This window comes from Corapipo altera, unplaced genomic scaffold, assembly GCF_003945725.1.
Source record: "Corapipo altera isolate COAL_440 unplaced genomic scaffold, ASM394572v1 48b, whole genome shotgun sequence".
Classification (NCBI taxonomy): Eukaryota; Metazoa; Chordata; class Aves; order Passeriformes; family Pipridae; genus Corapipo; species Corapipo altera.
The window spans coordinates 5,229,078-5,240,916 of NW_020884884.1; the positions used below are offsets into that span (position 1 = coordinate 5,229,078).

Here is an 11,839-nt window from a genome sequence, read left to right on the forward strand (position 1 = left end):
GGAAAAAGGAAAAAGGAAAAAGGAAAAAGGAAAAAGGAAAAAGGAAAAAGGAAAGGAAAAAAAGAGAAAAAAAGAAAAAGGGGAGGAAAAAGGGAAAAAAGAGGGGGAAAAGAGGGAAAATGGTGTGAGGAGGGCGTGCCGCAGGTGCCCCGCGGGTGGGGCCCGACGGTCCCGCGCAGCTCTCGCGATGCCCTTGGCCCCGCCCCCAGCGGTAACGGCCGTACCCGCCCGACCGCGGCGCGCGCTGTTTACTGCGGCACAGCCAATGGACGGGCGGGGCACGCGCGCGGCGCGGCCAATGGGCGGGCGGGGCGGTGCGTTTGAACGGCGCGGGCGGTACGGCGGGTCTGGGGGGCGCGGGGTGGGCGGGCCGAGCTGGGGCCGGAGCCTGCGCCCTGTCTGTGCCCGCCATGCCCGGCCGCCCCGACGACTACGAGGTGCTGCTCACCATCGGCGCCGGCTCCTACGGGAAGTGCCGCAAGGTGCGCCGCAAGGCCGACGGCAAGGTGAGGAGGAGGAGGAGGCGGGGGCAGCGCGGCTGTGCCGTTACCGCGGGTCTCAGCCCGGCGCTGCCGCCTCTCCGAGATACGCGAGCGAGCGGCTCTGGAAGCCCCTCTCTCTTCCCCTTTCGAGGCTCTGGCCGGCGTCCCAGCCGCTCCGTAAGGTGTTTCTTCCTCCCCAGATCTTGGTATGGAAGGAGATGGACTATGGCTCGATGACAGAGTCAGAGAAGCAGATGCTCGTTTCGGAGGTGAACCTGCTGAGAGAGCTGCGGCACCCGAACATCGTCCGGTATTACGACCGGATCATCGACAGGAGCAGCACGACCCTGTACATCGTGATGGAGTACTGCGATGGGGGAGACCTGGCGAGCTTGATTGCCAAGTGCTCGAAAGAAAGGCACGTGAAATCTGTTTGTGGCACGCTTGGAATATCTTACACGAGGTGTCTTGGCCAATCCAGAGAGAAGGGGAATGCATCTCAACTTCTGAGCAGTTTCGGGTTTAACCCCTTGGACCCAACAACTCTTCTCAAATGTGAAAGGTTTTGTACAAAACTACAGCAGCGTTGGGAATTGTGCTATTGAATGCACCATCAGGCTGGATGTCAGTGCTGAAATAGTAAAAAAAAACCCCAAAGCCGAGGTCTCTTGTGAGGCAGAAGCTGTTGAGGGGTTTCTGGCTATACATAGGGTTGTAAACATAAAGAGCAAATCCTAGCTCTTGTAGACAGACTCCTTGTTCTGCGGGTTCTGGCTTCCCTGTCAGTAAAACTACCTGGACCCTGTGTTTTATTAAAACACCGAAATACATGGAAGGGAAAAATAATTATGAACAGTGTGAAAAGCTACTTTATGTACTTGCATATAAAGCCTGGGGAGACATCAAGTTGATAAGGCTTCACCTTGGTCTAATTTTAGACTTAGGAGCTTACTTAAGTATAGTATCAGTTTTCACATTTCATGTTAAAGAAGTACATGACTCCACCTCTGTTACTTTGTGAGAATAGTCTAAAATAGTACCGCAGGTGCCCAGCAACATCAGTGTTCTCATTTCAGGAAGGTTATATTAAAAATCAACCATTTCTTGACTCTGTTATTGGATGTTGCTTATTATAAATAGCTGACAATGTACTATTATCTTAAGTCATCAAGGGACTGATACCATCACAAAAGGATCAAATTGATATTTGTGTTGAAAGTAATGAAAATGCTATGTGTGCCATAGACTGTTTGGGCGAGGAAGGAAATGCTACAGGGATTTTGCAACAAAAGTATAAATGTCTTTCAACATAGTTGCAGTAATTTAAAAAAAAAAAAAGTCAAGTTTAAAAATAGAATGCATAGATACCTGTTGCTGATAGTGGTTGTTTCAGTGATGTTTTATAAGAGGTGTGTTAAAAAAGTTACAGAACTAAGACTGACAGCAGCTACTTGAACTGATGTACGTTCAAAACCTCTGTTTGTTAAAAAATATGTTCATCTTCCAGGCATTTCTTGGAAGAAAGCTTTGTTCTCCGAGTATTGACTCAATTAACATTGGCCTTGAAGGAGTGTCACAGACGGAGCGACGGTGCAGTCACTGTGCACCGTGACTTAAAACCAGCAAATGTCTTTCTGGATGGCAAACAGAATGTGAAACTTGGAGATTTTGGACTGGCTAGAATATTGCATCATGACACCAGCTTTGCCAAAACATTTGTTGGAACTCCATATTATATGTCTCCAGTAAGACCTCCCTTCTATACCTTAGACCTTCTATCTTCCCTTTTGCCCCTCCAAGGTGTGTTTTCTACAGTGTTGATTTCAGAGTCCATGAATGTTTGGGATGTTTAAATGAAGACTTAGTAGTTTGAAATGCAGGTGACTTTTTTCATAGACTGTGTATGTTCTGAACACAAGGTTAATTTGCAGTTATTTTCATCTCCTTTCTTCCCCACATAGTCAACTGCCTTCTAATTAAAGTTACTCTTCACTGTATAAGTTTTGTTTTGTTCTTGGGGTATTACAGCTGCTGTAGTATATTGAAAAGGAACAGGGAATCTAGAAAGCTTTTATGTTTTGTAGTGCTTAGGTAAAGAGCTTAAGTTACCTCTTGATGGTAGGATTTGAATTTGTAGTGAAATGAGCAGAAATTACTTATTGCCCTGATATAGTGCATTTCTTGGGGAAAAGATTAATTTTGACTGAAATGGAGTTGTATTGACTAAAGGTTGGTGCAACATGTGAGTCTTCTGCAGTGGAGTACTGCCATAACTTATTAAAATCCTGCTAGTATGATTAAATGTGGAGATTAATTAAGATAGAATCTTAGAAGTAACCCCAGTAAGTAATGACTTAATTCAGGTTTGAACAGTAGCTGACTATCCTGCATTAGTGGAACACTGTCTTCTTTAATAAACCTAAGATTGTTCTCTTTCCTTAGGAGCAAATGAACCACATGTCATACAATGAAAAATCTGACATTTGGTCTCTAGGATGTCTTCTGTATGAACTATGTGCTCTCTCGTAAGTATGGTAGTGTGATAATGAATATGGAAACATAGTTGTTAATGCAGGTATGATTAAATTTTGTATAAATGATAGCTTAAAGGTTTCAGGGTCTAGTCCTAGACTTTTATTTCTGTATTTGTCTTGACATTAGGTAGTGAAAACAAACCCTTGATTGCAGCTTTTTAGTCTGATACTTTTTTCTAAAAATACATTCTGTGAAACCAGGGGAAGAATCCAGAAAATTTTTTCTTTTTCAGGCCTCCATTTACAGCTTACAACCAAAAGGAACTGGCAGAAAAGATAAGGGAAGGGAAGTTCAGAAGAATACCCTATCGTTACTCAGAGGAGTTGAACGAACTTCTCAAACAGATGCTGAATGTAAAGGTACAAATCAATTACTAATGTTTGCAGCTGGAATTTGAACTAATACTGAAATACTGGATTTTCTTCTCAATTATGAAACAAACCAACCTGAAGCACTGGTTGCTATCACCTTGTCACTGGCAGTGTCACTTGTAGGAAAAGGAGGGAGGAGTTGTGCTCTGAGTCCATGGGAAAAAAGGGAGCAAGTCAAGCTTTATGCCAGGTTCACAGGATGCAAAAAGGCTGCTTCAGTATTGGCTTATACAGGATTTCCTAAGAGCCTGATTACTGAGGTCTTATTTCAGGTTTGAAATGGTTCTAGTGTGTTTGGAAGTTGGAAGGGGTTGTTTTGTCTTCACTTTGGGTTTTGCTTTATATGGCTAATGTATAGCTTGCTCCCCACTGCTGGCATGAGGGTGTTGAGAAGAATACTGCATGGGTGCTTGTTACTTGTCCCAAGTCTCCAGCAGGTATGGATCCTTCAGGAATCAAGTGACAGGCAGAGATGCAGGGTGATATCTCCAGAATCTACTGACAATTGTCTCTGTAGGCTCACCCACCCCATTCAGGCTCTGAAAGGAGTGGGTACCTGGGCTGGGAGAGACAGACTTGTGGCTCTGGATCTGAAGGCTAGTAGCAGACTCCTCCCTTAGCTTTTGTCAACTGGTTGTGCTACCCCTTCCCAACTCCATTTTTTTTTTCCAACCTCTTCACTGTATAATGCCTCAGCTGGTCTTGCTTGGGAATCTCTGACCTTAATGTTTCTTGGTTAGATGGAATCTATTGGTAATGTCTTTCCTTTAGGATTATTGCCGACCTTCCGTTGAAGATATTCTGCAGCATCCCTTGATAGCAGACTTGGTGACAGAAGAACAAAAGCAGAATTCTGATAGAAGATGCTGGAGATCGTGGGAGCCAGAGAGGCTGCAGTACTCGGATGCTGCAGCAAATGAGCTGAAACGGAAGGAACAACAATTACAGGAGCGAGAAGAAGCCATTAAAGAGAGAGAACAACGTTTGGAGCGTATGATTTTCTACTTTGGGAAGGGGGGACAATGGGATTCTGATTCAGTTGGAGGAAGGAAAGGTAGACAGTTTTCACAACCCTCATTTTAATGCACTAGGATATTGTACTCCTGCATTCAATACTAGAATTGTGTCTAAAGACCAAGAATGCTTGGGGCTTACTCATTGTGTACTAAGTTTTTTTTCTAAGTTACGAAGATATAATTGGCAGTTTAGATATGGCAGTCTGGTTTGTGAAGATTATTAAACATGAGTGGCAATTAGGAAAGTATACAGAACAATACGGTTTGAATATATTGTTCCTCACTGTGCCATGTAGGTTGCTTTTCACCCACTGTGTAAGTTAGCATTGGCTGTACTAACATGTAACCTAAGGCGAGCCTGATGTTGGAGAAAAACATCTTTGAGTAAACTGTAAACTGCTTTTATAAAAGCTGCAGTCTGCAGGGAGCTTGCCTGTGAATCTGTATAGATGGTTGGTCCTCAGGTGCTGGGATTTCCTGCCCACATAAAATGTCTTTGCATAGGCAGTAGGCTCTGCAATACAGTTTTTAACTATATTTATTTTTTTCTGAGCCTGAATGACATCTGCTGATGCTGTAAACAGTGTGTTTAGTTATAGCTAAATTACAGTATCTGGCATGTAAATATTTAAATCTGATGTCATGTGTGCCATGAGTTAATGTGCAGAATAGAAAGCTACTCTGGCTTCATTGCTGCAGATACAAAAGCATGCCTGGCATTTCAGCATACTCATCCAGTGCTTTACTGGTGCATTGATAAAGGTGTATCTACACAGCAGTTACCTTTGTTTAGAGCCATAGAATCAGAAATATGTGTGCAGCTTGCTGTTGCTGCTGTCTTTTTCTGCAAGAAAAACCCATCATGCATAATCACTCTAACATTTTAACACAACATACTATCACATATTTCTACTTCCAGAGAGAGAACGGGAGCTCTGTGTGCGAGAGAGACTGGCAGAGGACAAACTTGCTAGGTATCTTACTAACCTATAATTGTCTGTATTATAAACTCTACAATCTGACAACAGAAAACTTAAATTTCTCTTTCCAAAACAGAGCTGAAAGCCTGATGAAGAGCTACAATCTCCACAAGCAGCAGCGGGCGGTAACTTATGCAGATGGTCCAGGTATGCAAATACGCCAGAATGCACTTGCCCAGATAAATGTAGGCTGGTATGACCAGAAGAATGTCCCTGATGCTCAACATGCTGTACATAGTCCCATCAGGGCAACACAAAGCCCAATTATCGCTGCATGCTTGGAAAGAGACTTTTGATTTTTCTGCTTTGCGAAAGGACTTCAGGAGTGATGCTCAATCATAGGTCTTTGAGTTACCTCACTCAGTCTTTTGCACTGCAGTCTTTTGCTGTTTTGGAAATTAGGTTCTTGTGGCAAGCTAAGGGAAGTGCCTGTTTGTAACCCAAACCTTTCTCAGAGCTGTGCTTATTTTACGTGTGAATGTCTTTTTATAGACCTTTGATTTAGTTAATTTTAATAAAATTGCGTATGTCTAATCAATTCAACTTTCATTAAACTTCCAAAAACTTCAGTGTGGGAAATATTATTTGTTGCAAGTGACCCAGCTGTGATTGGTGCATCATATAATCTATAAAGAATGCAAACTGCTATTATAGGAAAAAAAAAAACCACCAGATTTGAAAATGTGCTATAATGCTTCCTGCCTCCTTCTAGTCCAGTTGGTTTTACAGTAATGTTTGACACTGACTTTGGCCTTGGTTGTTCAGTCCTCACTATCATAAGAGGTACTATCATCTGTTCATTGCACCCATCTTTTACTATTAGAAATTATTCAAGTCTCTAAATGCATTTTGAAGTAGTGGTAGGAACAGTGAACAACTAGGCCAGAAGTAGTACTCTAGAACAAAGACAGATGAACACCCTTTAACATGAAGCAACACTCTCCTCCTTTAGTTTGGTCCAATAAAGCAAGATAAGCATATCCCTGCCTCCAATACAAATAAAACTGAAGTGGCTTTTTTTTTTTTTCCTAAGAAGTGCCTATCACAGCAGGAAAGCACAAGCAAAATGCCCCTAGAATTGAGTGGTACTTGAGCTATTTCTAACACTTCTCTCAACTTTGAGAATTCCACCTGTCTCTCAACATAGTGTCTGACTTGGATATGTTAAAGAATTTAATTTGAGAATAAACTTGCTTTTGGCTTTTTGATGTTGCATCTAACACTGAATGACTGAAGGCAAATGAGCTTCAGCTCTTGCTTCTGTTCTCTCCTGCATCTCCCACCCTTTTACATAATATTTTGACCTTATCAGGAGTTTTTAAGACAGATAAAACTGCTTTGGGCAGTTAATACTTCAAGATAGTGCAGAAAAGTAAACATAGTTACTACAAGACTGATCAAATCTTGCAGTATCTGTAGACCACTTGCTTTGCTACTCTTCCAATTCATTCCATGGTGCTCTTGCAGTACTGTTTCTGAAATTCTCCCTGTTCTTGTATAAATGGATGAAGTGTTTCTCCAGTGGGTACCAAGATCACTTGCTTATCTTCAGTTGCTCATGTTACTATATTTTTCACAACTGTATTGCCTCTCACATATCTCTTAGATCCCTAGTTTCTCCTTGAAGTCTGTTGTGTGGTTTACTTCACAGTAAAATGGAATACCAAAAATTCTGGTTTTTAAGACAGTGACCTAGACACTCTCCTATTTTACAGGGATAGTAATTTTTCTAATTTTTAGGAAACGATTTAATGTTAAAACAGATCTGACTTACTGCTATGAAACTATAAAATGCTGAAATATTCAGTGGCTTCTTCAGTTCCTTCTTGCTCTTTTGTGCTTATTGCATCCTTGCTGTAGCTTAATAAATTGAAAATTAGGGCTTCAACAGTGTTAAGATTAGAATAGTTAGAATTTTGATTAAATAAAAATAAAAATCACACCTTAAATTGAGTATTGTGAAGTTGGCTCTTATGAGAGGCAACTCAGCTGTTATAATAGCTTTATATGGTAGCCTTTGTACTCTTGGGTCATTATACCTGCCTTTTGATTGTGGCACACTGTAGGTTGCACTATGAAAATTCCTGTTCCGGAGGCTGCAGAGAAAGTAACTTGTTAATTTTTAATGCATCTGAACTCATTATTCATCAAGTCAGAGCCTTATTTTTTACCCCATTGGCTTAGTACAAAGACAGAGTTGGAACAATGTGGGTAATGTAGAAAGATCACTGGACAGGTTGGGTCTGCCCCTGCTACGAAGGAAACACAATTTCTTTTCAGTATCTGAGAGCCTACTTCTCTATTTTCTTTTGGAACTGAATTATGTTACTGTTTCATTTCTGTCCTTCAGAAGAAACATCATGTCTTTTCTCCTTATGTCAACTAATATTCCCTTTGGTGTTCGGATGTGCACCTAAAAACTACTATGGCATATATCCTTCCACCACAATAATTTAAAAGCCTTGTTTTAATTTTTCCTCAAAAAATAGAATTTTTTCTCTTAACTGATATAAGTTTAATTATATCACTCAAAGCCATAGGAAGATGACATGGGCAACAGGGGTAAATGCAATAAATGCTGGAAGATGCACTAATTCAGTACTTCCTTTTTGATTTCTTTAGATAACCCACTCCTGCTTCCCTTTTCTACAACCAAGAAGAATGTACACTTTGATGGAAGTGAAGAGAAAGCTGTGTCTCCTAATAATATGGAAAACTATCTGTTTTCTAAAGACAAAAGCTCTGATCTCAAAAAACGTCTGTATGCTGCAAATCTACGAGCTCAAGCACTGTCTGAACTGGAAAAAAACTATCAGCTAAAGAGCAGACAAATCTTGGGCATGCGTTGAAACTGTAACAGATCTGTTTATCTTTTAAAAGATGATTAAATGTATGGGAAGATCCTTGTGCCTCCCTCTTTTAAGCTAGAACCTACTGAAAAATGATTTTAACAGTTTTTGTACAAACTCTTAGTTTGTGACAGGTAGTTTGTGATAAGATGTTATATTATGAAAATAGGTATTTTATACTAATTGTATTATTAAAGAAAAAGTATTTTGGTCCTCCTCTTTACCCTACATTACTCTTCTGGAAATATAAAGAATGAATATATATAAATGATTTGTTTAAAATCTGATGTGAAAAACTTCAGGTGAAAAATGTACAGAGTTTTGCAATCTGTGGGTTAAAATGATGCTGTTTGTAATGCACAGTTATTGATAAAGGAAATATTGATATTCTGTACATGTGGAAAAGCAGTGACTTTTTTCTGTGCTTGTAAATGTTTTCCAAAAAAAGAGCAAAAAGATTTCATGCTGTCTCTTCCTACTAAGTAAGTGACCTATCAAAGCAGGCTACTTTAAATTTAATATCTCTTGATTAGTGAGTGTGATGGGTCAGCATAACTTAAATTATGAGTTTATATTCCTTCTGCCTGAGCAGTTTAATGTCTTGTCCATTGGTTCCTTCAGGGCATGGCATTTGAAATAACACTGTTTCTTTGCCTTGAAACCGTATTAAAAACTGATTCCCTAAGACTACTGTCCAGGATGGGACACCAGCCTGGATATTAGCATCTGTGTTTTGCAGAGGAGCTGTTGTGCTTTGAATAGTAAATCCTTATTTTCTTGAAGCTTATGAGGTATCTCCATTTTACCCTTAACAATTCTCTGCCAGAGTAGCAGTTGCTCACTTAAGGTGGTGTAAGTTTCATGAACTAACTCAGACTCATGAATTTAAAAATATCCCTTGAAACTGTAATGTTCGGCATATGTTTTATATAAAGATTTTTTTTCTCTCCCTATTGAAATGCCACAAAACATACATTCTTAGAGACAGTTCGTTTTCAAAACATTTTTTTCTTTATTGGGCTATGGATGTTATTTAAAGAGGTATTCAAGATGGTTTTTACTTCATAAGAGAGAATCTTGTTTGAAACATCAATTTGATTTGACGTACTAGATGATCTTAAAGGTCCCTTCCAACCCAAACCGTTCTATGATTTGCTGATGGACAAGTACTTGTGTCACCAAACAATAGTTCTGCACTAGCTCATTCTTAACCACCCAGCAGAACTTACCGTATTTGCTTGCATAGAGGTTACTATTTTCACCACAACCTTTTCTTAAAAGACTTAGAACAGGACCATTTTATTTGCTAGTCTAAAATTGCCACCATTCTGGTGGCCATTCCCCAGCAGTAGGTGTGGTGGAAACGTCTGGCAGGTATATATGCACAGCCAGAGTAGCTGTGCCATGTGAATCGGTGCAGGTTTCCTTCTGCATTTTTTCATGTTGCTGAAGCTTCTCCCATATATGTGGAAGATGAATCCCTGCTTTCTCACCATGTTTGTACACTCAGATTTTTCTGCTCTGTGCCTCAATCAGAAGACCTGCAATGCATTTCTACCAGCCTTCATGTGCATGACCTTTATGAGGGTATAACTCATAAAACATAAAAGGGTAGGATATGCAGTGGTGCAAGTCCAATCTGAAAAAATATGTATGATGCAAGAATGTTGCATACTTTGTTATCTGTAAAATTGCAGGTATCAACTAGTGAAAGGAGGAAAGCAAGCAGCCAAGAAAATAAATTAATAATTAATAAGTCCTGAAAGGTCATATCCATAGAATCATAGAATGGCCTGGGTTGGAAGGGACCTTAAAGATCACCTAATTCCAGCCTCCCTGCGATGGATAGGGACACCCTTCACTAGACCAGGTTGCTCAGAGCTTTGTTCAACTGGGCCTTGCACACTGACAGGGACCATCCAGAGAACATCCACAGCCCCTCTGGGCAACCTGTTCCAGTGCTCACCACCCTCACAGCAAAGAATTTTTTTCCTAATAACTAATCTAAACCTTTTCTCTTTCGGTTTGCAGCCATTCCCCCTTGTCCTATCACTACATGCTCTTGTAAAAAGTACCGCTCCATCTTTCTTGTAGTTTCTGTTCAGGTACTGGAAGGTCACAATTAGGTCACCCTGAAGCCTTCTCTTTTCAAGGCTGAACAATCCCAGTTCTCTTAGCCTTTCCTTATGGGAGAGGTGCTCCTTCTCTCTAATCAACTCGTGAAAGGTCTGGTGTCTGCAAATGCATTGCTTTTAACAAGATCGAGGTAAAAAAATGGCTTGAGAGTATTTTTCTTTCCTCTTGGAACATACAGATTGAACAAGTAATTTCTGCATTTAAAAGCAGAGCAATGCTTGCAGCTTTCCTCTTCCTTTAATTCTCTAATGACCTCAAGATGGCACTGTTGCCTTGTCTTTGCTGAGACTTTTTTTATTATACGTTGGTCCAACATTTAACACCTGATTAAAATATATTTTTACCTGTTTTGTTCTATGCATGTTGCTGCAAGATCCGGATTTTCTTAGGACATGGATGCTTTAGTACTTGCTGGTGCAATTAATTGTAATTATCTCCAATTTGCCAGTTTGCGACTTTTATACACGTTTCATAAAAATACTTGAATCAAAGTCCCAGTTAACAACTACACTATTAAGAATACAAAATGCTACAGAGAGTGCAAACTGTATCAATCACAATGGCAGTAATAACTGAGAACAGCTTAAGTTACAGCTGTAGCATTAAGCTATTTAACTGCATTACTTACAATGTCTTCTTGAAGTATTATCACTGTAATATGAGAAATGCAGTGTTTCTTGAGGGTTTTGAAATAAGAACTTCATACCACTCTGTGTCAAGCATAAGGAAAGGCATCCTGCAGATGGTCTTTGCCCTTGTGGAAAAATGTCAGTTTTAGGATTCCAAAGCAAAAATCTTGAAAGAACAAAGTTGTTTTTGGAATAGAATGTGTGTAGCATTGGAATTGCATTCAGGATGCAGTTTGCAAAAATATTCAGGAAACAGAACATTCATAAATAGAATATTTATGCAAAAAGTGACTGCCTATAGAGTGCTTGCAAAACATTGCCATCAAGAGATGGGTATACTTATCTCTTAAAAGAGAAAGTAAGTTTGTACCTATGGATACGGTACAGCTTAAGCCTTACAGGATGATAATAAGGATGTACACCATTATTATGGTGTACACCATTATTATGTGGAATGTTGTGAGATAAATTAATGTTTAATACAGATGTCAGGAATTTTAATAATATGATTAGTTGTGAGCACCTCTGAAATTACAGAAGGTTTATATGCATAAGAACATCGTTTAGCTCAAGGGTAGTCTAGAGGGGAAATTGCATCATCTTTGAAAATTCTGGACCAGTTTCCTGATTTTCAGCCTTCATGTGTGACCTTAATCAAGATCCTGTTCTTCAGATTTCATCGGCATGATCATGGGGAAAACAGGCAGTGAGGATATTAACGCTTATCCTGCCAGGCCATGAAATCCCAGTTCTTGTTTGTGTGCAATGATGATCTACTTTATACTCTGTGTGTAGTTGCTCCTTGTATGCTGCTTGCACACAGCAAAAGTGGTCCTAGAAA

General features: G+C 40.0%; 1 protein-coding gene across 1 annotated transcript; it reads left to right on the plus strand.

The window, feature by feature from the left end:
* The first annotated feature begins 340 nt into the window (after positions 1-340).
* NEK2 (NIMA related kinase 2) lies at positions 341-8,446 on the plus strand. The gene is made up of 9 exons (XM_027641669.1): positions 341-506; positions 683-900; positions 1,990-2,227; positions 2,925-3,007; positions 3,250-3,376; positions 4,160-4,379; positions 5,324-5,378; positions 5,461-5,531; positions 8,007-8,446. Exons 1-9 carry the CDS (start codon positions 411-413, stop codon positions 8,231-8,233), a joined length of 1,335 nt encoding a protein of 444 aa, XP_027497470.1. The 5' UTR covers positions 341-410; the 3' UTR covers positions 8,234-8,446.
* The last annotated feature ends 3,393 nt before the right edge of the window (positions 8,447-11,839 follow it).

Excerpts from the sequence above, each read along its gene's own strand:
- NEK2 (XM_027641669.1), top strand. The coding sequence starts at position 411 with ATGCCCGGCCGCCCCGACGACTACGAGGTGCTGCTCACCATCGGCGCC. Across the intron at positions 507-682 it reads GCCGCAAGGCCGACGGCAAG|ATCTTGGTATGGAAGGAGAT; the intron begins GTGAGGAGGAGG and ends CTTCCTCCCCAG. Across the intron at positions 5,379-5,460 it reads GCAGAGGACAAACTTGCTAG|AGCTGAAAGCCTGATGAAGA; the intron begins GTATCTTACTAA and ends TTTCCAAAACAG.